Source organism: Canis lupus, chromosome 2 (assembly GCF_003254725.2).
Source record: "Canis lupus dingo isolate Sandy chromosome 2, ASM325472v2, whole genome shotgun sequence".
Taxonomy (NCBI): Eukaryota; Metazoa; Chordata; class Mammalia; order Carnivora; family Canidae; genus Canis; species Canis lupus.
Genome location: NC_064244.1, coordinates 66848113 through 66872886, shown reverse-complemented (window position 1 = coordinate 66872886; position 24774 = coordinate 66848113). Strand labels below are relative to the sequence as shown.

Genomic DNA, 24774 nt, shown 5'->3' with positions numbered 1-24774 from the left:
GCCATCTGAAAACACTTTCAGCTACTGTTTTGAGGTCACTGTGGCCAAATGCTTATTTCCATAAAAGCTGCCCATATTTCAAGAAGATGTTAGCGGTGACAAATACACTTTGTTGGAAAATGTTGCACCCTGGGCACTGCTTGTGAGGAAACCCTTGTGGAATGAACCAGAAGTTCTATTGAAAAATGATGATGCAGAACAGAGGGCACTGCATTGGAGGTGCTTCAAGAACAACATTTATTGAGCACCTACTATGTCTGACAATCAGAATTCTGTTGTCCCTGTGTCAGGGGACTTAGATGAGACAGACAAATGTGAGCAGAAGGTGATGATACAACATGATAAATGAGGCTTGGCTGCCTATTTTAGTCATTAATTCATCTAATGCATATTTATTGAGCTCTCCTGATATGCTAGGGACTGGGCATTAAGTGCAAACCAGACACGGACTATCTTTGCTTTCCCCAAGTTTATATAGTCTAACAACCCTGAGAGAAGTAGACACAGGGTGCTAAGGGAGCATTTAGCAGAAGTAAATAACCTAATCTGGGTGGGGGTGTGGTCCTAGGATAACTTTATTAAGGAGGCAAGAGAGTCCTGAAGGATGAGCAGGAAGGAGGCAGCAAAGAAGGGGGAAGGGCATTCCAGGCGGGGGAACAGTTGAAGCAATGGCCTGGAAGCATGAATCAGCTTAGCACATTTGCTAAGTGCAAACAGTTTAGTATGACTAATGCAGAGGGTTTAAACTAAAGAGGAACAGCAGATGAGGTGAGAGACTAGACTGACAGGGGCTCCATCTCAAAGGGTCTTGGGTGCTGGCTTTAGGTGCTTGGACTTAACCTGAAGACGGTAGAAGCCCTTGCAAGAGTTTTTTGTTGCTGTTGTAGTTTTTCTTTCTTTCTTTCTTTCTTTCTTTCTTTCTTTCTTTCTTTCTTTCTTTCTTTCTTTCTTTCTTTCAAAGATTTATTTATTTATTTATTTATTCATGAGAGACACAGAGAAAGGCAGAGACCTAGGCAGAGGAAAAGCAGGCTCCCTGGGGGGAGCCCGATGTGAGACTCTTTCCCAGGACCCCAGGATCATGACCTGATCCAAAGGCAGATGCTCAACCACTGAGCCACCCAGGTGTCCCCTTGCATTTTGAGCTAGAGTGTGTTTTTTTTTTTAATTTATTTATTTATGATAGTCACAGAGAGAGAGAGAGAGAGAGAGAGAGAGACAGAGACACAGGCAGAGGGAGAAGCAGGCTCCATGCACGGGAGCCCGATGTGGGATTTGATCCCGGGTCTCCAGGATCGCGCCCTGGAACAAAGGCAGGCGCCAAACCGCTGCGCCACCCAGGGATCCCCCGCGCTGGAGTGTTTATGGTGTGAGGTACTGTAACAAAGATGCTAAACTGAAAATGGGGTAAGCAAGGTAGAAATTTACTTCTTGCTTATGTAAAAATCCAGATAGGCAAGCCAGAGTGGGCATGATGACTCCACAATCATGTGGGACCCTGGTTACTTCTGGTTTGTTGCTTTGGCATCTTCAACATGCAGCTTCCTTCTTGTGGTCCAGGAGGGCAGCTCCAGCTCCCACCATCACTTCTGCATTTCAGCCAGCAAGGAGAAGTATGAGGGATGTGGAAGACATACCCTTCCCTTTAAAGGCATAACCTAGAGCTTTCCCACATCACTTTCATTCCCATTGCACTACCCAGAATTCAGTCGCAGGGCCACTGCTAATGGACAGGGTGCTGGGAAATGTAGTTTCTATTCTGGGCAGATAAGTGTTTAGCTAAAAGGCAGACGCTCCATTACTATAAGAAGGAGGAATGCTGGGAAGCAACCAGCTGGCTTCCACAGGGAGTGACGGTCCTATTTGCCTTTTGGAAGGATCTCTCCTGGAAAGGGTGGAAGAAGGAGTGGATGGTAAGAGATCAGAGCCAAGGAAATGATCCAAATGAGAGCTACTGAGGCCTGAACCGAGGCAGAGACATCTGGGGTGGAGGAAGTGAACAGAGGCTTATGAGAGAGGTGGAGATTGAATGGACCAGGACTTGGTGACCAACTGACTATACTTCTCATTTACTATACTTACCACAGTACTGTGACCAGCGTGTAATGAGTGTTTATGAGGGAGAGAATGTGGGAGGTGAGAGCAGGAGCCAAGGACAATAGGAGTAATAATAATGGCTTCTGGAACTACCTTGACTGAGGAATATCAATATTTAAAGGTAAATATCAGGGGTGCCTGGGGGCTCAGCTGGTCAAGTGTCTGTCTTAGGCTCGGGTCATGATCCTAGGGTCCTGGGATAGAGTCCCACTTTGGGCTCCCTACTCAGTGGGGACCCTGCTTCTCCCTCTGCCAGCCATTCCCCCCTGCTTGTGCTCTCTCTCTCTCTCTCACTCTCTCTGACAAATAAATAAAATCTTAAATATATATATATATATATATGAAAATATCAAATATATACTTTTTTTTAGAGAAATAACTACTACCAACTGGTCCTCCGGCTGGTTCCAAGCTTTCAGTCATTTGTAGCTATAAATGCAGTCTCTTGGGCATTAACTTGGTCTTTCCAATTCCTCCCTCCCCCCTTTCCTCCTCCCTCCCCCCTCTTCCTCCTCCTCTTCCTCATCCTCCTTCTTTCTCACTCCTTCTTCCTTTCTTTATCATTTTTTTTGTCTTTCTATTTTCAAATGTTAATCTCATCCTGGACTCCAAGTCCCAGTAGGTAGGACTCGTGGTGGGAAGGGAGGTGGACACTGTCTGCCCTCTCCTCCCTGCCCTCTGATGGGGAGGAACAGAAGGAAACCAGGACCTGCGTCCTTAGGTGTCCCCTGAAGGCTCTTGGCTGGCCCCTTCTTCACTGCTTGTAACATGGCTGAGTTCCTGTCGTCACAGCCACTCGGCGCATTGTCTATAGACACAGAGTGTGGGGCTGGGCACCTCACAGGCCATGTTGGGAAAGGACTTCCTGCCAAAGAGCTGTCCTCTGCCCTCAGCCTTGGGCTTGCCTCTTTACCCCCAGCAAGTCTGCTGCCCCCATCACATCTACCCTCTGCAGCCCTAATCCCGGGGCCTGTGGACATTGGCAGAGTCTTTCTTCTTCTCTTTCTTCTTCTTGTCTGCTGGCCATCCAGTCACACCCTTGATCTTCTCTCTCTGATGCCCTTTGCACTACTTCACTTAGCACTGGGGCAGGTCAGAAGTGCAGTGGCTCAGCTGACACCCATGGGAATGCGAGGCCAATCCCCTCTAGTGGCACCCCCAAGCTTGATGAATGATTCTTTTGGCTCTGCTCCACTTGTCTAGGGCTGTGTAATAGACCACTTCAAACTTTGTGGCATGAACTACCATGAATTTTACCACCCTCATGGGTTCTGTGGGTCAGGAATTTGACAGGATGCAGGGGGGATGGCTGGACTCTGCTTGTGGTAGGCAGCCTCCAAGATGCCTCCCAGTGCTCATCCCCTTGTGTTCCAGTCTGCTCCCACTTTGTATCAAGCTGGGTCTGTGTGGTCAATCGAATATGGCAGAAGTAAAAGTACATCACTTTTGAGTTTAGGTTATAAAAGATACTGTGGTTTCTGCCTCTATGTCTTTTGGGTCATTTGGGGAGAAGCCAGCTGCTATACTGTTAGGACACTCATCCATGGAGAGGCTTGTCTGGAGAGGAACTGAGGCCTCTCTCCAATGGCCATGTGAGGAAGCTTGGAAGTGGATCCTCTGGTCCCAGAGAAAGTCTAAGATGACTGCAGCCCTTGGTCAACAGCAAGACTGAAACTTTGTGAGACACCATGAGTCAGAACCACCTAGGTGTGCAGCTCTCGGGTTCCTAACTGTCAAAAACTGATAACTATTTGTTGTTTGAAGCTGTTACATTTTTGGATAATTTGTTATGTAGCATTAGGTAACTAATATACTGCTCCAGGATGTTTGTGCCCTTAGCTGAGAAGACTCAAATGGCTGGGGGCTGGGATCACCTGGAGGCTGCTTTATTTAGGTGGCTGGTGCCTTAGCTGAGATGGCTCAAAGGTTCTGTCAGCTTTGCCACCTGGAGGGCTGACACGTGGCCTGTCCATGTGGCTTGGCTTGTCATGGCATAGTAGCTGGGCATGAGAAGGAGTGTCTGTAGAGTAAGCTTTCCAAAGCTCGCCTCAAAGTCAAGCAGAGTAATTTCCACTGTGTTCTGCTGCTACAGGTGAATCACCAAGGATAGTCCAGATTCCAGGGGAAGGAATTTAACTGATTCTCTTGATGGATGAGTGATGAGGTCACATTGCAGAAGAATAAGTGGGATGGGAGATATGATGGCTATCTTTGCAAAATACAGTTAGAGCTCTGCCTCAGGGAGAGGAACCTATTGGTCTGCCCCTCAGGAAAGAAGGGATACATGGCTTTTTACCAGCAACTCACCTCCAGCCCTTGGAATTGTGCTGGTTCTGCTCAAGTGCCACTTCCTATTAAGCCCTGAGAGGAGCTGGCTATCCTCTGAACTTGGAAAGTAGAGTAGTACATGTCTTTTCTTCTCAGCTGTGGATTATGGTGCTAATTTCCCTTTCTGGATAAACAAGGAAGGTCCCAGCTGGCACCTTCTCCCATCAATGCCCACCACCCTTTCCCTACCAGCCAGTCAGTCCTGTACTCATCTACTAGCTAGGAATGATGACCTCATTTTGCAGAGCAGGAAGTAATCTGACTAAGGTCATGTAGCCAGCATAGTAGAGCAGGGACTAAGTACCCTGACCCCTAAGTCCATGCTCTAGGGCCCTAGGATTCCAGAAAGTCTACTGGGCATTGGAACCTTAGCCTTGGTCTCCTCAGGGCTCTGCTGAGGGTGAGGTCAGTGTGAGCAGTGTGAGAGGGAGGGGCTGGACTCTGCCTGAGGATTTGGGCTAGTAATTAGGTGTGCTGTTGGGTGAAAGGGCAGGAGAAGCAAGAAAAGGAAAATCCACTTTTACTTCCTTTTCAGGCCTGTCCCCAGTCAGTGAGTTTTTCAGTGGCTAGAGGGTGACAGCCCTAGACTCACTGGCCCTCTGTGTTTGTTGAACTGAAACCCCCTCTCTGTCTTGGAACCTTTGGTTGGAGAGCCCTCTGAGCTCCTGGGACCTGTGAGCACTGGAGAGATTTCTGGCCCCAGTGAACAGGTCTCTTGCCAGTGTCCAGCCTGCCCGGCCCTTCTGCTCCCTGTGACCCCCTACTTCCCATCATGCCACACCTCCAGATTCCAGGATGGGGCAGTTCCTAGCGCCTAATGCCTGCCAGGCACTGAGCTCTGGGGACCCAGAAATAAGTGACATATAGCCTCTGTCCTTGAACAGGTCACAGTCTAGCAGAAGGAGAAACATGAGGTATTAACTGCCCGGTGTCAGGGCACAAAGGTAAGAATCACAAAGGTGAGAATGGCCAACTAATGATAAAAAGTAACAACATGGATGAATCTCAGAATCATCCTGCAAAACCAAAGAGTACAGACTGTATGATTCCATTTTTAAAAAGCTCCAGGCCAGGTAAGACTACAGATTATATATAGAGAGAAGTGAGATCAGTAGTTCCTTGGGGAGGTGCGGGGGGTGGGGTGTTCGGCTGGGAAGAGGTGGGAGGTGATGGATGTTCTGTAGAGTGTCCTGAGGATGAAGAATATTCTGAAGTGGTGAAAATGCTCAAAATTTTGATAGTAGTGTGGGTCACATGAGAATATTTTCTTGTTAAAGCTGAACACCTTGTTAAAACTGTATGCCTAAGATCTGTGAATTTCATCATATGCATGGACAGCATTCAAAATAGTCCCCAGTGACCTCTGCATCCCGGTGGGCATGCCCTTGTGCAAACCCTGCCCCCTGGATTGTATTGGGGGGGTCTGTGTGGCCCATAGAATATGGCAGAAATGACGGTGAGTCACTGCTGAGATTAGGTTATAAAAGACACTGCTGTACCATCTTAGTCTCTCTGCGTGTTCTGGAAGAGGTCATGTGCTGAGCATCCCTATGGAGAAGGGCATGTGGCAGAGGCACTGAAGCCTCCTACCGAGAGCGATGTGAGTGAACTTATGGTACGTGGGCCCTTCAGTCCCAGGTAAAGCCTTCGGTGTCTGCAGCCTTGGCTCGCTGCTTGACCACAAACTCATGAGAGACCGTCAGCCAGGCCACCCAGCTAAACTGCCTCCTGACTCTGCCTCTCAGAAGTTGTGTGAGATAGTAAATACTTATTGCTTTAAGCCATTACGTTTTGGGCGTTATTTGTTCTGCAGCTATAAATGATGAATACAATATTTGAATAAATAAAGTGTGGGGAAAACAGCCCCTAAGTGCTCTTGGCCCAGCTGGCTTTCCTGGGGACCTTCAGGTACTTTCTGTGACTCAGATTTCTAGGCTCAGTCTCCAGAACAGGGAGATGAGGGGCCTGGAGCTCTGTCCAGACATCAGGAACTGGTGTCCCCAACATAGCCACAGCTTCTACCCACAGCAGCAACCCCGAAACAGCTGCACACAGCCCCCAGCCTGCATCTGCTGTGGGAAGAAGACTCCAAAAATGCTCCTTCACCCCCACCCCTACCCCTGCCTTGTGGCTCTGTGTACCTGCAGGAATCCACGCAGGGCTTAGAAGCTAATCACAGCTACTATTTTTGGAACACTTTTTATGTATCAGGTGATATGCAAAGTGCCTTCTGTGCATCTTTTAATTTACTCTTCCCATCATATTAGATATTACTAAACCTATTTTACGGCTGGGAAAACTGAGACTCAGCATATTGAAGCCAGCTGCCTGGGTCCTAGAGCTACTAGGTGTGGCCGCTTTAGACTTAAATCCAGATTTGTCTAGTTCCCCAACTGAAAGGCCGGGAAGCAGCAACCCCAGTCCTGAAAATATTGTTCTTATCTATTCCCTGTGAGAAAAAAACCCATTCACTTTTTTTTTTTTTTTTTGTCAGAGAAAAGGCCACAATCTCAACCCAGATTACTTGGGCCATGATATAAAAAGACTGGTTGATGATATTCCAGTGCCAGAATCTCAGAGATCACGGGAATCCCAGAGGAGGAAACTGGGATCCAGAGAGGAAAGTGACTTTCCCAAGGACTCCTGCCTGGTGCTGTTTTACTGCAGTGCTCTGCCTCTGCCACACAGAGGGGAATGGTCACCCTGAGGTAGAGGCACAATAGGGTAAAGGATGGCTTTGGGGGAGGAGAATGAAAGAGAGAGGGAAGTCAAAGGTAACAATGGCAAAATTAAAATCTCCTAATTTTGTCTTGGGTCAACCCTGTAATGGCTAGGGGCTATGTGAACCAGCATCACAGATGGTCCCCTGGAGAGCCTAGGCAGCACCAGAGGACATCACAGAACAGCTTCGAGAACAGTGCCTGGTTTGTGGCAGGGCCTGCTAAAAAGCACTGTGTTACTCATTTGTGCTGATCTTAGGTTGCCCTATTCATTCATTCATTCATTCATTCAAAAAGTATTTATTGACCATCTGCTATCTGCTAAGTACTGGTTTAGGAGCATGAGATATTTCAGTGAACACAAGTTCCTTGTCCTTATGAAGTTTAAAATACATAGACTTAATATATAAATTCCAATGTATCCTATAAAGTGAAAGTTATTGCCAAAGAAGAAAACGTAAAGAGAGGGTAAGACCTGAGAGTGAAAACAGTGCGTGGTGGGATGGAGGGGTGGGTGGGTTGACATCTTTACAAGGAGGATCAGGTCAGCTTCCTTGTGAAGGTTTCTTTCTTTCTTTTTTAATTTATTTATTTATCCCCCCCCTCTTTTTAAATTTAATTTAATTTAGGGACCCTGGGATCATGCCCTGAGCCAAAGGCAGATGCCCAACTGACTGAACCACCAGATGCCTCAGAAGATTTCTTTTGATCAAAGACTTGAAAGAGGTGAGATGTGCCATATCCAAGTGAGTTATATGGACACCTTGAGGAAGCACAGTCCCAGCAAAATACATAGCTGATATATTAGAGGTAGACGGAAATTATGTCTGCCGTTTACTCTCAAATAGTTCAGAAAAAAATAAATTATATGGACACTTAGATATAAGTAGATACACAGTATGCTTGTGTATACACCCATATATAAATATACATGTACGCAGAGAAAAAGAATGATACAAATAGTGTTAAAATGTTAATATTTGGGGAATCTAGGTGAAGGGTATATACTTTTTTTTTAGAAATTCTCTGTATGAATTTTCAAAATAAAATATTGTTTTAAAGAATTTATATATATATGTATATATATAATTTTATTTATTTAAGAGAGAAAGAGAGCATAAGCAAGGGAAGGGGCAGAGGGAGAGGGAGAAGCAGACTCCCTGCTGAGTAGGGAGACAGATAGGGGGCTGGATCCAGGACCCTGAAATCATGACCTGAGCCGAACACAGCTGCTTAACCGGCTGAACCACCCAGGTGCCCCAAGGTTTTATATTCTTAAAAAAGAAGAAAAGTTTCTAGGCGGAGGGAGCAGCCTGTGGGAAGAGCCTAAGGCAAGAGAATGCCTGAGGGGCGCCCAGCTGGTTCAGTCAGTGGAGCACGTGACTCTTGATCTCAGGGTTGTGTGTTCAAGCTTCACACTGGGTATAGAGATTACTCAAAAATAACTTGATTATTAAAGAAAAAAAAAAAGAGACAGAGAGTGCCTGAATATGTGAAGGGAACACTTAAGAGTGTCAGCAAAGAGAGAAAGGGGATACATTAGTGGTTTTTACCTGCCTGGACTGCAATCCTCTTCTTTAGATAATGACGACCTATTTTTCCTTTGGGGAACCACCCTTTTTTCACTGTCTTTCCCTATTGACCCCATCTCCCACCTGGGGGAAAGGGGTGGCTCTAGACCCGGGCCCAGCCAATCAGAGACAGGGCTGAGGAGACAGTCCTGGGGTCCAGGGCTGGTGCTGTTGTGAGAGTCCACCTGAGGAAGAAGCAGGTCCTGAGGAATGCAGAACTGAGATCTGAAGCAAAGTCTGCATCTGAACTTTCCCCCTCCAGTGGCTTCCATACATGAGGCAAAAAGAACTCTGCCTTTGGCTTGAGCCAATGTGAGTGGAATTTTTTCTTACTCGCTACAAAAAAAAAAAAAAAAATGTATTGACTGATTCAAAGTGTCAGGGACAGCTTCTCTGAGGAAAGGACATTTACACAGAAACCTGCAGGATGAGCAGCAGCAGGGCAGGTGAAGAGGTGGGGAAAATGTTCCAGGCAGAGGGACCAGCAAAGGCCAAGGCCCCAGGAAAGGGTGAAGTGGGTTGGAGGACCCATAGGACAGTGGGCGAAGTGGTGGCAGGAGAGCTAGGAACTGGGCAGAGAGGAGGCTGGAGCCAGGTCCCTGATGGGAGGCCTCACAGGTGGTGTCAGGAATTGGGGACTTTACCCCACTAGCAACAGGGAAGTCTTGCAGCCTTTGAAATAAGGAGTGACTTAATTTGCATTTTGCCATTATTTGCATTTTAATAACTCTGGGGGCTGTGTGGGGACTAAATTGACAGGAAGGAATAGTACAGGGGGATTACTTAGAAAATTATTGTAGACCTCTGGGCTAGAGATGATGAGCATGACTCAGACAGAGTCAGGGTAGCGGGCAGAACAGAGATTGGATGGCTTTTGTGGCAGCTAGTTTCCCAAGATGGTCCCAGCGAACCAGACTCATCCCACATTGAATCTGGGACAGCTCTATGACCTACTACAGCCAATAGAATGCAGAGGAAGTGACAGTGTGCCTTTCAAGGGCAGGAGGCCTGCTGTCCATGTCATTAAGGACTCTGCTAAGTGGCCTCTGTGAAGAGGCCTACCCAAAGGACCCAGAGTCTCTCACAGACACCAAGTGTGGATAGAAGCCTCTGGCTCCCTCTAGAGTGGAACCGTTGACTCTGGCTCTGACGACCTATCACACGAGCACAGTCTCCGTATCTCTGACTGGCGCACAGTCTCTCTATCTCTGACTGGTGCGTTCACTGGAGGCCTAAGAATGTGGGGATGTTTAGTCAGCGGAGGGGGAGGGGAGCAGAGAACCCTGAGATACAGACATGTTTGCCTGGCCCCACTTTTCCTGGGTGTGAATGAGCAGTTGTCCAGAGGAGAACATGACCACTATAGTAATTGAGAAAGATGCCCAGCTTGGGTCAGGCTTGCGTGACTCAGTGCTCAGCACATGGGACCTGGTCCCAATTTCTTGGGGGAATGGAATGGAACTATACCACCCACCGCCTCATACTAGGTTGACTCTCCCTGAGCCCCTGACCCCTGCTGGGTATCCCTCAGCTCAGGTCTGCAGACAAACCTCCCTGTGGGGCTGCTTCTCCCACACTGCCTCAGCAGTATCCTTCTGATACGTTTCTGGATTTTCTCCTCTGGCCTCCTGCATCCCAGGGTAATAAGAGTAGTTGGTACTACTTAGAATGCATTTATGAAGGTATGTACCAGGCACTAGGCAAAAGCTTTTACAATACTCATGGATTCCTTACACCAGTTCTAGGAAGTAAGTATTCTTGTGGCCATTTTATAGATGACTAAAGGGGGGGTTCACACAGGATAAGTAAGTTTGCCAAGGTCACACAGCCAGGAGATGGATAGAGGCTTATCTACCCCTGAAATGTGTTTTCTTGTTATCTAGAGACAGTATGGCTCTAGATAAATGTTCAGCCCAGGATGGTTTTTGCCCCATCCTACCTCTGATGATAAGACCCTGATACCTCTTTCAAGAGTACACAGCTTTGACCTCTTTGCCTGCTATGCTTCAAGTTCATTGAAGCAGGGGTTCTCAAAGTGTGGTTCCTGGGCCAGCAGCCTCAGCATCACCTGGGAACTTGTCCAAAATGCATATTGTCCAGCCTACCCCAGACTTACTGAATCTGAAACTCTGGGGTGAAGCCCAGACATCTGTTTGGACAAGGCTTCCAGGTGATTTTGCTGCACACCCATCTGAGAACCACTGGAGAAGGTGGGAGGGGTCCTGTTTTTTTTCCATTCCCTCCTGTGCGGCTCCCGGGGTTGGCAGCTGGAGAAAGGGAGGATTTTCAGCTGAGTAGTTTGTATTTGGTTGTTATTGTTTTCCTATCACATTTGTCAGAAATGACTCAGGTCCGGCTTGGGAGAGGGTGTGGGAATTCCTTAACTGTCACACCCTATTACTATTTTTTCACATTTCTGCTCAGCCTGAAAAAAGAGTGAAAGTAAACATAAAGTGATCCAAACTACCAAATTCAGCATCTCAGCACCTGGTCTGTGTAGGGAAGGGGTGTCACAATAGTCCTACATTCAGTCAACATCCTCGAACTTCCGCTGCTCAATGCCTCACCAATGCTTGGTTCTGCCTGCCTCTGTGTCAGGGGACACAGACACCTCACTAATAACTAGAATTCTGGGTTCCCAGAGTCAGGGTCCAAGGTTTGCTCTCACATGACCCTGGGCTATGCCATTCCAATTTCCTCACTGTGCAGCCTTGAGGTTGAGTCCTGGCACTGCCACCTGCCAGCTGTGTGATGTTGAGAAATATCATTTGGCCTCTCTAGGCCTCAGATTCCTCCACAGTGAAATGAGAGTAATAATTCCTGCCTGGCAGGCTTGCTGTGAGGATGGAAGAAATGTATGTAGCATAGTGGTGCCACACACTCACTGTGTGACCTGGAGGAGGTTAGCCTCTCCTGTGTGTTGCCTCCCCTATAATACCAACAGCAGACATCACATAGGGTGGCGGTGAGGTCAGGGGTTACATCCGTCTTACAGCAAGGCCATGAGATGGCAAGTACCCTGGCAATGTTAGCTATTATTACCACGAAGTGCATAATGTGGTGCCCGGGGCCCAGAAGATGCTCTATCCATGGTGGCTGCTGGTATTATTCGTTTCCATCCTTAACTTGAAGACAGTTCTGACCTTACAATGCCTATGACTGCTTTCAGCTCCGGGTTGCTTCAGAGTCTCCCTTTCACTGATGCCTTCTGGGAGTTTGCAGTTGATGCCCTTTCTGCCAGTTCATCTTTTTTTTTTTTTAAGATTTTATTTATTTATTTGACACAGAGAGAGAGTATGCACACAAAAAGGGGGAGCTGCAGGTGGAGGGAGAGGGAGAAGCAGGCTCCCCGCTGAGCAGGGAGCCTGGTACATATGTGACTCCCAGGACCCTGGGATCACGACCTGAGTCAAAGACAGACACTTCACCAACAGGCACCCCTCTGCCAGTTCATCTTGTGTCTGACTCTGAGTTCCAGCCTCTCTTGGGTCTCCTGTTGTTTGCTCTTGGTTTGGTCTTTGCTTTCTTTGTTCTGGCTTCCTGCCCCATTCCTAGGTTCTATCTCATAGGCATAAAGTTTGCCAGATCAAAGTTGAGTCCCAGCTCTGTTACTCACTAGCTGTGTGACCTTAAACACAGGATTTAACCCCAATTTTTTCATCTGTAAAGTGAGACCAATAGGGGAGCCTGGGTGGGTCAGTTGGTGAAGTATCTGCCTTTGGCTGATATCGTGATCTCAGGCTCCTGAGACTCCCTGCTGTCAGACTCCCTGCTCAGTGGGGAGCCTACTTGTCCCTCTGCCCCTCCCCCAACTTGTGCTCTCCCTCTGTCAAATAAATAAATAAAATCTTAAAAATAAATAAAATGGGAGTAATACTGAGAATTTTGCAGGGCTGTCTAAAGATTAAATGCAGTCATTGTCAATATTCAGCATGGTCAGGGCCTGTTGCCCATCCAGTGCTCCACGATGCTTATTTACTTCTCTTTCCATTTCTTCCTATGGTCCAAATCCCATAATCATTCTGACCTGGTATACTGATCTGTAAAAGGGGGAAATAACATTTCCAGCCTCTGTATGATATTCAGTTTCCTTTTTTCTTTAGTGTTTTGACTTTATTGGGGTGGAAAAAGCAACAATGTACCGTACTAAAGACTCTGCTTTCTCCCATCCCTTGCTGCTATGTGGCGCTGAGTATGTTTTAGACAATGATATGAAAGGAAGTGTTGAGTAGTGGTATGGATTGAACTGTGTCCCCACCTCCCCCAAAATTCTGTGAAAGTTCTAAGCCCCAGTACTGCAGAATGTGATCTCATTTGAAAATAGGGTCTTTACTGGGGTGCCTGGGTGGCTCAATGGGTTAACGGTCTGCCTTTGGTTCAGGCCATGATCCCAGTGTCCTTGGGATGGAGCCCCATCATGTCATTGCCAGTTGAGGGCTCCCTGCTTCTCATCTCCCTCTGCCCCTCCCCCCTTCCTATCCCTCCCCTGTTCCTACCCCTCTGCCTGTACTCTCTCTCTTGCTCTTTCTCTTAAATAAATAAAATCTTAAAAAAAAAAAAAAAAGAAAATAGGCTCTTTATATAGATAATCAAGTTAAAATGAGGCCATTAGGGTGGGCCCTCGCCCAATATAATTAGAGTCCTTATTAAAAGGGAAAATTTGGACACAGGGAAGATGACATGAAGACACACAGTGAGAAGACAGCCATATGAGCAGGGGAAGATTCTCCCCTAGAACCATCAGAGAGAGCATGGCACGCCGACACCTTGGTTTTGGACTTCTAGCCTCCAGAACCGTGAGACAATAAGTATCTTGTTTCAAGCCACCCAGTTTTTGGTACAGCAGCCCTAGGAAATTAAGCAATGTGCAATGGCTGATGGCCTCCTGAGCAAGCTCTCCTGGTGACTGCAGTGTGTAGCGCTGGTACTTAACATAGTCAACATAGTCGACAATTGGCACGGAGATGGGCACTGATGAGTCAGAGGGGACACTGAACATGAACAAGTCATACTGATTAAATGTTAGCCCTGTGAATGCTCCAGCAGCCATGTTGGGCCATGAGGCTAAAGCCCAGGAACTAACTAGGCAGAATTGAAAGAAGGGAGGAGCCTTGGTTCCTGATGACTTTGTGAAGCTTCCACGCCAGACGTGGACTGCCCACCTCCAACGGTATACTATAGACATAGAAGGATAAACCTGTGTTTGTTCCTCACTTTGTGAATTTTGACCTTTTATTTTCCTCAGCCAAACCCAAATTGAACCGATGTGCAATCCCATGAGGCATTGGGAAGCCTGAATGAAATGATGAGCCAGAAAGTATTTCGTAAACCCTCCAGTTCTCTACACACGTAAGGCATTTTTATTTAGGAAGAATAGGTTGATATTGACTGACGCCATCCTGGCCAGAGATCAAAGGCTCTTTGTCCTGCTTCAGCCACATGTTTTTGAGAGCTGTGCATGGATAACAGTGGTACAAGAGACTGGCAGAAGAGGGGCCACCAGCCTCTGGCTTGGATGCCAGCAGGATGACTGGGTGGCTTTTGTTGAGCTGGGGCCAAAATGACCAGGCACTGGTTGGCAGGTGCACATAAAGGCTAAACTGGGATGGTTGGGTGTAAATCTGGCTCCAGCTTCCCTTGCTATGTAACCCTGGGCAGGTTACAGAACTTCTCTGATTTTCAGATTCGTCATCTGTAAAATGGGAACAGTTATAGCCCCTATAACATAGAGTTATCATGGAGATTCAGTGACATCACATACCCAGTAGGGAAAAAAATAAATCCACAGCTTATCTGTATCCAGCCCAGGTTACAGACTTTTCTGTTCTGACTACTAACCCTTGACAAATTAAAAATGGACAGAGTGCATTCTGGCTTGTTCCTTCTTACCTTGTTTGATTCATTTAATAAAAATACTAAATGTGTCCACCATGTGCTTTACCATGTACCAAGTGATAAAAGAGCTAGTAAGGGGGACTTAGCCATGGTATCCAAATACAGCCAGCTCAGAGAATATTAAAAAAAAAAAGCAGAGCCAAAGTTTGTTAGAGTGTCCCTCCTCTTCTCTTACTATCATCTTTTCTTGAGGGCTCTCTTTGAGGTTTCTGCCATAGTCATGCTGGTCTACCTCCTCCTAATCAGTAGATATTTAGTCTCAGGAGGACCTTAGTCACTAGTTCATATCATGGTGCAAATGACTACAAATCTCTCAAAGCAGGGACCTGCATGACCTGCAAATGACCCATCCTGTGAAGTGGACTGAAAGGCTGCTCCTATGCATAAAAGCAAGAAGGTTCAAGGCAGAAGGGCCTAGAAAATTCATTCAGTCTGAACTCTCTCCGTTCATGGAGGGGAAATCAAGCCAGGCAGAAGTAACCTTGGTCTAATCAGGATGACCCAACCAGTGGTCATGTGGCCAGGCTGAGTGAGGAGTAGAAAATGGCTCTTCCATACTCCCGTGGTCTATATCATATGTATGCTAGGCATGTTCTGATTAGATTGCACAGGATGCCCTAGGGAGATACAAGGCAGGATAAGAAGTGTCTCTTGCTTTCAAGAAGCCTACAGTCCGGCAGAGAACATAAACACAGGTGTTAGACTAAAAAGCCCTTTAACCCCACTGATTAGACTGATTTTTTTAAATTTTTATTTATTTATGATAGTCACAGAGAGAGAGAGAGAGAGAGAGAGGCAGAGACACAGGCAGAGGGAGAAGCAGGCTCCATGCACCGGGAGCCTGATGTGGGATTCGATCCCGGGTCTCCAGGATCGCGCCCTGGGCCAAAGGCAGGCGCCAAACCGCTGCGCCACCCAGGGATCCCTAACCCCACTGATTAGAAATGCTGCCCATTGCATATCAAATTCTCCAATATGCATGAGACTGTTCTAGACTCTGTTCTGTTCTACTGCTGTCTCTTCCTGCACAGCAACATGATGTTTTAAAGACTAGCTTTATAAAATATTTTGATATCTGGTAGAGGAAGTCTTTTTTTTTTTTAAAGAATGTCTTGGCTATTCTTGTATGATCACTGTTTCAGATTAACTTTTTAAAAATATTTTATTTATTTATTTGAGAGAGAGAGAGAGAGCATGGGGAGCAGGAGGGGCAGAGGGAGAAGCAGACCACTGAGCAGGGATCTGTATATTGGACTCCATCCCAGGACTCCAGGGTCATGACCCAAGCTGAAAGCAGATACCCAGTGGGCTGAGCCATGCAGGGACCCCTCAGATGAACTTTTGAATTAGCTTTTGAGTAACACAGATACTGAATCTTCTTCAGCACTCTTGTTCATGCCAGGCACTGGGCATTCAGAGGAGTCAGGCACTGAGTTCCTGCCCTTGGGAGTTCACAAAATAGCTGGGAAGTATAACCAAACAAGAAGTGTAAAGCAACAACAGGTATCTCATGCTCTGGGTAACCAGAGCCCAATGAGTGAGGAGTCCACACAGATATGACTGCTGTGAGTTCCATTGTCCCTCCAGGCTAGGAAAGTCATGGGGGTGAGCAGGAGTCTGTCAGGTACAGAAGAGAAAAAAAAAAAAAAAGCTCTATGTTGAGGAAGTCAGAGAATGCATTTTGGAGGAGACATTTTACTTGAAGGTGAGTAGGAGTTTGCCCGATTCAGAGGGTGAGATGAAGGAAGAGATTGCCCTGAGCTGGGAAAGTCACATCTCTGAAGACATTTTAGCTGGATTTTGAGTTGGAGGAAGCAGAGAAGATGCTGGAGGAGATAATGAGGAAAAGTAGATGACATTTGACCTGGGCTTTGAGGGATGAATGAGCAGGACACCAGAGGAGAGGAGAGGCACCCCGAGTGGAGGTAGTCAGAGAAGGTTTCCCGGAGCAAATAGGAAACCTCGTGGCTTCCTGCCCGCTCCCTGAGATCCAAGATCCAGGCCCTAAGCTTCCCAGCGCGTAGGCGCTCGGGATTCTGAGGTGGCGGCTCTGCAGTTGCCGTTTCCCAGCGTGGGGTAGCCGCGGAGCACGCTCGGCTGCGAGGATTGAAGCTTACTCAGGTTTGCGGAGCAAGGGTGGCAGAGCTGAATGCTTTATGTCGGAATCGACCAATGGGATGGCGGCACCCGGTTGCCAGGGCGACGGAGGGGGCAGAGGGGGCGGGGCCTGGGCACCAGGGGCGGGGCCGGGGCGGGGCTTATATAAGCGGGCGGCGGGCGGCGGGCGGGGCGTGGGGTCGGTGGCTGCTGGGCGGGCGGGGCGCAGGCCGCGGGGCCCGAGCCGGGGGGAGCGGGCGAGCGGAGGCGCCGAGGATCCGATTCACTCGCTGGGGAGACCCATGGGCCGAAGCCGTGTAAATGCGTTTTAAGGCGAGTGCGGGGAGTGGCTCGGGGAGCCTCCGGGAGCGGGCGCCCCCGGCTCCAGTGCTGACCTGCCCCCGGCCCCCTTGCCTCCTCCCAGCAGGGGCCTCGGCTCCGCAACTGCCACTCCTCCTCGGGGTGTTGCACAAGTTTCGAGGTCACCGGCGACCCCCCCTAGCAGCGCGCCTGGCTCTGGCCCCCGCGAAGGAGGACGGGGCTTGGTAAGGGGGTGTGGGGGGCGGGTCCTCGGCCCTGCACTCGGGCGGGCTCCCCCGGGCAGAACCTCAGCCTTCGGTTCCCGCCCGGGAGCCCGCGACCTCTACCCACCATGTGGCCCCAGGCACGCTTAGAATTCTAGCGCGTCAGAACTAGCCCCCCCACCCCCCGCCTTTACAAACGGTGAAACTGAGGCTCGGAGAGGGGACAGGGCGTACCCAAGGTCACGCAGCCCAGGCAGACTGGAATCTAAGCTCCTGCTCTGGGGCTGAGACTCCTTGGTGGGGCCACTCCCAGCCTCTTTTAGTTGGGCGTGGTCAAGACTGAGGGTCCACTGAAAACTTCCCCACCCGAGCTTCTTGGCTTTCCTGCTCCCACTCGTTCTTTCCCTTTTTTGCTGAAACCTGAATATCATAACTGGGAAGGAGCTTCAAAATAATCCACCCATTTTACAGATGGGGAAACTGAGGCTCGGGGAGGCAGTGACATCTAGGCATGTTATGCCTTGTCCCAGTCCAGGATTCCCGATTGTCCCCATCCTTGCCAAGGAACCCAAGCTCCCTAGGCTTGTGCTAGCAGCGGGGTGTGACAGGACTGGGCGTCCTGGCTTGGGGAGGTCAGAGGGGCTGGGGAGGGCAGCCCCTCAGCGGCCCCCTCACTTTAACCCCCTTCCTCCCCACCCCTTCAGTGTGTTGCATACTTTCTAAGGCGGCGGGGCGGCGGCTCCATCCAGCCCATCGGCTCCTCCTCCTCGGCATGGCTGGCTACTTGAGCGAAACGGACTTTGTGATGGTGGAGGAGGGCTTCAGCACCCGAGACCTGTTGGAGGAGCTCACTCTGGGGGCCTCACAGGCCACTGCGGTGAGGGGCCGGGAGTGGGGGTGGGTTCCCTGTAGAGGCCCAGCTGAAAGAGGTGGGAAAGAGGTGTACACCACAGTCCTTCTCTGGAAGGACTCCTCTGGCTCCCATCTCCCTTCATATTTGGCAGTTAGTCCTTGCTATTGACCAGAGACAGGCTCATTTTACCCCCATATCCTGCCCCCAAACTTTGCCCTTTCTGCCTGCCCTGATGAAACAGCACCACTACCGTCTGCCCAGCTCTCTAGGTCAGAAACCTGGGAGTCTGGCTTCACCCCACATCTTCAGGGCACCACCAAGTTCCTTAAACCACCTGCCAGGGTACTCTTCTGGGTCCTGGCTTTGTAGTTCAGACCTCATCTCTCTAGGGGTCCTGCTAATCTCCTCCCTGCCTCATCCCACTTGCTCTGACTTTATATCACAGCCATGCCGAAACTCAGAACTGTCTGACAGTTCCCCACTGCCTGCAGGGTCAAGCCAGGGCTCTGCCTTCATAGCTCCGCTGCCGGCATGGCCCATGGTGTATCATGCTCCATCAGAGCCCAACCACAGCTGTATTTCCCCATGATGCTGTGTGCTCTGTTAGACCCCTTCACCCAGACTGTTCCCTGTGCCTGGAATGCCCTTTTGCCGGCCTCTCTAGCTCTTACCTATTTCCGTCCTTCCTTATTACTCATCAGTGTCACTGTCCTAATCTCCCAGGCCAATTTTGTATTTCCTTTGTCTGTGGCCTCCACTGCATTGTGTAGAAACTCCTGTGGAGCATTTATTGACCGGGCTTGTAATTGCTTAGAGGGTTTGTTGTCTTCAAGACCAAAGCCCTTGCAGGGCTAGAGCCCTGTCTGGTCATCTCTATCCCTGAGCATGTCAGACACAAGTGGGGTTCAGTAAAAAAAAAAAAAAAAAAAAAAGTTGCATAAAAGGGAAACTGAGTCCCAGTGAGGGTTTAAGTAATGCTGTCTTACCCAGAGCCTTGTACATGTTTTGCCCCCAGCAAATCTGTGGTGACCAGTCGTTCACAGGCATGGGTCACAGTGGCAGTGGGACTAGCTCAAGGCTTCAGCGAGCACCTCTCTGTGAAAGGCAGTGGGCTGCAGGCCATGGCTTTGGCTTGCAAGGAATTTATCTTTTTTCTGGGGAAGACAAATGTATATACAGTTCTGATACTTTGAAAGCATGTATAAAATGCAGCGAGAGCATTTTTTAAGAAGATTTTATTTGAGAGAGAGAGAGAGAGCGCGAGTATGCATAAGTGGGGGGAGGGGAGAAGGAGAAGCAGGCTCCCCGCTGAGCAGGAAGCCCGATGTGGGGCTCAATCTCAGGGCCCTGGGATCATGACCTGAGTTGAAGGCAAACAACACTTAACTGACTGAACCACCCAGATGCCCCCAGTGAGAGCATTAAAGCCAGAGTTGCCTTATTGTTTCTGAGGAGGTAACATTTGAGGTGAGACTTGAAGGTAGATTGGGGATTTGCCAGATCCTAGTAGGGACAAGGGTATTCTGCATGAAGCGCATGGTGGGAACAAGAGTTTGGAGCTCTTGTGCAAATGCTCCAGTGTGTAGCTGGAGCTTGAGCTGCAGCGAGGGGAGGTGCTGGAGCCAGATCACAAAACTCTGAACACGGGCTGGGGAGTTTGCCTTGGGTCCAGAGAATTTTCAAACAAGGTGGCTTGGGTGGCCAGAGTTGGGCTTGGGGTGGGTCCCTGGGAAGACTGCAGATGGCACGCAGGAAGAGGGAGCCGAGTGGGGTCTCATACTCCCCCTTCTTGTGCAGGGTGATGTGGCTGCCTTCTTCGTGGCCGACCTCGGTGCTGTCGTGAGGAAGCACTTCTGCCTTCTGAAGTGCCTGCCACGAGTCCGGCCCTTCTACACTGTCAAGTGCAACAGCAGCCCGGGTGTGCTGAAAGTCCTGGCTGAGCTGGGGCTGGGCTTCAGCTGTGCCAACAAGGTGAGCCCCTGGCCCCCGCTGGCACACTGACCCTTGTTGCCTGCTCCACATGCATGTGGCTGGGGTGCTGCCAGGGGCCCTGGAGAAGCAGGGGTGGCTTGCAGCTGGCCCCCACCCTCTGGGAAGGGCCACCCACTTGGGAGGGGGTGGAAAGGATGAAGGAGGGAGAAACAAACGTAGAAGTTCTAAACGGGAACTGGAACTGTGTGTCTCTGGGGAGGTGGGTCACCTTTTTAATGGAGATTTTCAAGCTTCTTGGCATAGAGCTATACGTGGTGTTCCTCTAATTAAAACAAAACAAAAATACCTTCTTATCATTGTTTTTTTTCTTTTATAGTCATAATAATGTGTGACAGTACATTTTCTCAGCTAATCCTTTGAGAATTCTGTGGTGTTGCCAATTTTGCTGCCTTTCTAGCTAGATTAATGCTGTTGTCTTAATTCCCCTCCTGCTCTCTCTAGACTTACTTGCCTATTTCCTATCACTCTTTATTCATTGAACTACATACAGTGTGCTAGTCAGTGTGTCACCAGGGCTGGCAATACAGTGTGTGGAGTAAGGCAGGCTCTGTTGTCTTGGATTTGAATGCTTAGATTATCTACTTTCATCCTGTTCTTAGTTAATGAAAGCCTCCAAGCTATAAAGTTTCCTCAGGGTACAGCTTTGGACATATTTATTCATTCAGCAGACCTCTTTTGAGCACCTACAAGGGGGCAAGTACTATTCCGGGTGGGGATTTAGCAAGTGAACAAACAAAAACAGAAAAGGCTTTTCTTTCATTAAACTTGTTTTCTAAAAAACAAACAAGTTAAATAATGAAAATCTATATTATTTTAGATGGTCCCATGCTAGGGAGAAAGAGAAAGTGGGGAAGGGAGGTAGGGAATGTTGGGAGGAAGGATTGTACTTTTATGTAGTTTGGCCAGGGATGGCTTCACTGAAATTTGAATACAGACCTGAAGGAAGCAAAGGATCAAGCAGGTGGATAACTAGAAGAGCATTCTAGGCAGAGGGAACAGCAAGTGCAAAGGTGAGGCGAGAGCAAACCTGGTGGGCATTGCTTTGTGATATTGTCATTACTGTTATTTTTTTAAATGATTAGTAATGATTGTTTTAAGTCCTGGTCAGCAATATGGTTGGATATTGTGAGGAGGATTCTAGAAAGGTACACTGGAGGAGACAGGAGAAGAACTAGCCTGGGCAGGCTGAGAGGGGTAGAGGGATTCTGGGTGGGAAAGAGGTGTACACCACAGTGGGATGGTAAGAACAAGCAGGTTAACCTTTATCAAAGATGCTGTTAACACTCTTAGTGATAGGGGAATCTTTCTCTTTTGTCATCTCAAAGCCCCTTGGCATTTGCTCTTGCTTTGCACACTTTGTTTCACGTGTGCTCGCATAAAGCCCGTGAGGTCTGTGGGGAGAGAGATTGCCATGTACAGTCCAGGAGACTGGGGGCCGACTGCACACAGCTTGCCGGTAGCAGAGCCAGGATGTCCCCCTGTGGCATGCTGGGACTCTGCTCTGGGATCGGAGGAAGGGGATCCTTTTCTAGCCTTCTTGGTGTAGGGATGAAGAACAGGACCAAAACCTCCTGACTAGCCCTGTGTGTCTGGAAACCCAGAGGTGGTATACTGTGTGCTTGGCCCTCCAGCCTCAGGTCTGGTCTCCAAAGAGCAGAGTGTAAGATGTTAGGGCTTAGAAGGACCTCGGAAGTCCGCAGGGACATTGAAAGCGTATACTGTTGCGGAGTGCTTCTGTTGTGCCAGGCACTTTGCAGAGCGTTTTCTGTATGTGATCTCATTTATTCTCGCAACCATCCTGTGAGGTAATGATTATTACCCTGATTCTGACAACAGCTTTGTGAGGAAGCATTTAGCATACAGCAAAGGAGGCGCCGAGGGTGAGTGACTTGCTGGGAAGTGGCCACTTGAGTAGGGCCAGTGGCAGTGGGGTCTCCAGCTCTCTCACTGCATCTTTTCATTGTCCTTGGGGAGGGGATGGCAGAGCTGGGCCCCAGCTGGTGACGCTTGCCTTAGCAAGCCCCCAGAGCTGTGAGAGGCCCCCTGCCTGCAGCTGAGAGGATCACACTTACTGGGTCCAGGATGCACAGCTTTTCTCGAAAGGCCGAGGCTGCCCTCTTCTGGTTGGCCATCACTAGTGGCTATGCTTTAACATCACCATGACTTGGCCAACATTGACCTAGGGGGCTGGGTGTACTTATGCAATGGACAGGTCAAGGGCACAGGCCATGCTTTGCATGTCCACTCACCCTTCCAAGGACCTTATGTCACCTCCCCTGCCTGCATCCTGTCTTTTCTTGCTGTCTCTATCAGCATCCTTCCATCTTAAAAAGCCTTCCCGGGACACCATACCACCCCCCAGCCCAGTGCCAAGCTCCCTCTTCACTGCCAGAATCGTCTACATTTGCCTGTCTGTGTGCACCTGGCTCTTTCCCTTATCTGCAGCATCTGAGGCATGCTTCCCCATTTCCACTCTCACAACTCTGAGGAATTTCTACCAACATCCCCAGGGATCTTCAGGATTCAGTAAGCACTTTATTTTAAACATTCATTTTGAATTATTCAAATAACGAATTGATTCATTCACACAAACGCGCACACATGTAGGCCATCAGCTTAATGTCTCCAGAGATAATCGCCATTATGAGTTTGAGGTTGGTGGGCATATGGTATTTTAAAAATACTTATAAATATGATCCATAGAAAATATACAAAATGTAAATGATATTTATGTGTCGCAATGCTTTAAACTTGACAGGTGTTGGAAATCTGTCCCATGCATTTAGACCTTGTCAGGGACACTCCTTGGTTCTCTTCTTATCCTGACTCTCAACATTTAACACCACGACTGTTTGCTTTTGTGGCAAGAACAGTTAACGTGAGATCTACCCTCAATGCATTTTTCCCCCTCAATGCATTTTTAAGTGTACAGCACAGTATTGTTGACTATAGACACGGTTCTACAGATCTCTAGGACTTAACTCATCTTGCAGGACAGGAACTTTATACCCACTGAAGAGCAGCTCCCCATTTGTGACATATTCTTCTTAAAAACCCTCAAAGATAACCTATGCTTCTAGTTTTAAAAAACTTCAGAAGTCAATTCACTGAACGGGAGCGCTGCTCTGCACCTGCCCCACCCCCACCCCTGGGCACCTGTGACAGTTGACACCCTCCTTCTGTACAGACATGAGTTGCTGTGACAAGGTTTGCTGTGACAAGAATGGATAGCCTATGTATTGTCCCCCCCCCCCCTTCTGGACACGTTCTTTCTCCTCCCCTCCCCTCAGATCCTGGCTGCCTGACTTCCTTCTCTCTAAATGGGAAAGCTCCTCCGGATTCTGTTCTGTCTTGGGCTCCCTTTCTCTTGTAGACTCTCCCTCCTCTTGGGGGATTTCATCTCCTCCCATGGCTGTAAATACCATCAATATGCCGCCACCTCCTACGTTTTGATCTCCAGCCCAGACCTTATATATCCAGCAGCTGCCTGGATACCACAGGACGCCTGGAACCCAGTGTGTTCAAACGCACTCACGATCTTCCCCTTGGGAAAGGGCCAGCCGGCTTGCTGGGCATGGAGTCAGACAGCCCCACAGGCTATCCACCACCATGCTGGCCAGCCCTGTCCCCCAGAACACATCTCCCTCAGCTATTACCTCGCCCAAGGCGGTTGGGACCAGTCCCCCCAGAATCCTCTTGCTTCTTGCTGAGTCCTCGTTTGCATGGTAGCCAGAGCCTTATGCATTGAAACCTTGCATTTAAAGTGCAAACCTGACTGTGCCCTTTCCCTTCCTGAAACCTTTCAGATGGATTCCCTTGACTCACAGGATAAAATAGAAATCTACATCAACCTTTTTGGGCTCCTTGTTGGCTCTGCCCACCTCCCCGCAACCTTATTTTCCCCACTGTGCTTTCCCGGCCCAGGCCATCCTGCGTTCCCTGTTCCTTGACCAGGCTGAGCACATTGTGCATCTGTAGCTCCGAACAGGCTGCTCTCTTGACCAGAAACTTCCTTCTATCCCTCTGGGCCTGGGGGAGGCCGCCTGTGGAGCTCAGCTTAACTTTCTGACTCTCAGAAAGTCTACCCTTGGCTCCTGGCACCCGGGTCCCACATCCCACACTCTCTAGTATCCTGAGCTCTTTCTTTAGGGTTCTTATGTGTTTAGAATTCCTTCATTATTTAGTGCTCATTTGTTCTTGCCTATCTTCCCCGAAGATCTCCACAGGGCCAGAGATTTTGTCTGCTTCACTTACCACTTGTTTTCTTTAGCACCAGTCACAGAGCCTGGCACCTCAATCGATTCTCAAGAAATACTTGTCAACTCAGCATCAAGGTTGAAATCTCTGTTACAGTACTGTGGTTAAGAGCTCATGTGCTAAAGTCTGACAGTCCTGGATTAGAATCCCAGCTTTGCCACTTAAAAGCTGTGTGACTTTGGATAAGTCACTTAACCTCTCTGAGCCTCTGTTTTCTGTCTCATAAGATTATTATGAGGATTAAATAAAAATGTATATAAAATATTTAATGCAATGGCTGGCATATGGAAATCCTTCAATGAATAACAATATTTATTATGTATTTATCATCAAAGCTAAAGCACAGGTCCCAAACTGCTACCATTGTTTCTTCCTCTTACCTCATGTGGTAAAACTGGGGACAAAAACACATTTTTCATCTCCTTTCAGACTCACGGTCA

General features: G+C 48.5%; 1 protein-coding gene and 1 long non-coding RNA gene across 8 annotated transcripts in view; both read left to right on the top strand.

The window, feature by feature from the left end:
- The first annotated feature begins 1682 nt into the window (after positions 1–1682).
- On the top strand, positions 1683–14472 carry LOC118354089 (uncharacterized). Of its 2 annotated transcripts, none has more exons than XR_004814024.2 (4): positions 1683–1913; positions 6920–7133; positions 7775–7871; positions 13962–14472. It is a non-coding gene; the product is annotated as an uncharacterized LOC118354089 (long non-coding RNA). The 2 variants fall into 2 exon arrangements; XR_004814025.2 differs by lacking the exon at positions 1683–1913 and adding an exon at positions 4729–5369.
- Positions 14473–16903: 2431 nt separating this feature from the next.
- Positions 16904–24774, top strand: part of AZIN2 (antizyme inhibitor 2) — a 35014-nt gene continuing 27143 nt past the window's right edge. For 2 of the 6 annotated variants that reach the window (XM_025446834.3, XM_035713800.2), the window contains exons 1-3: positions 17048–17253; positions 17937–18109; positions 19883–20056. In XM_025446834.3, coding sequence (XP_025302619.1) covers positions 18005–18109; positions 19883–20056 — 279 coding nt within the window. In that variant the 5' untranslated portion in view covers positions 17048–17253; positions 17937–18004. The other 4 variants (XM_049104725.1, XM_035713801.2, XM_025446831.3 and 1 more) reach the window with 4 other exon arrangements.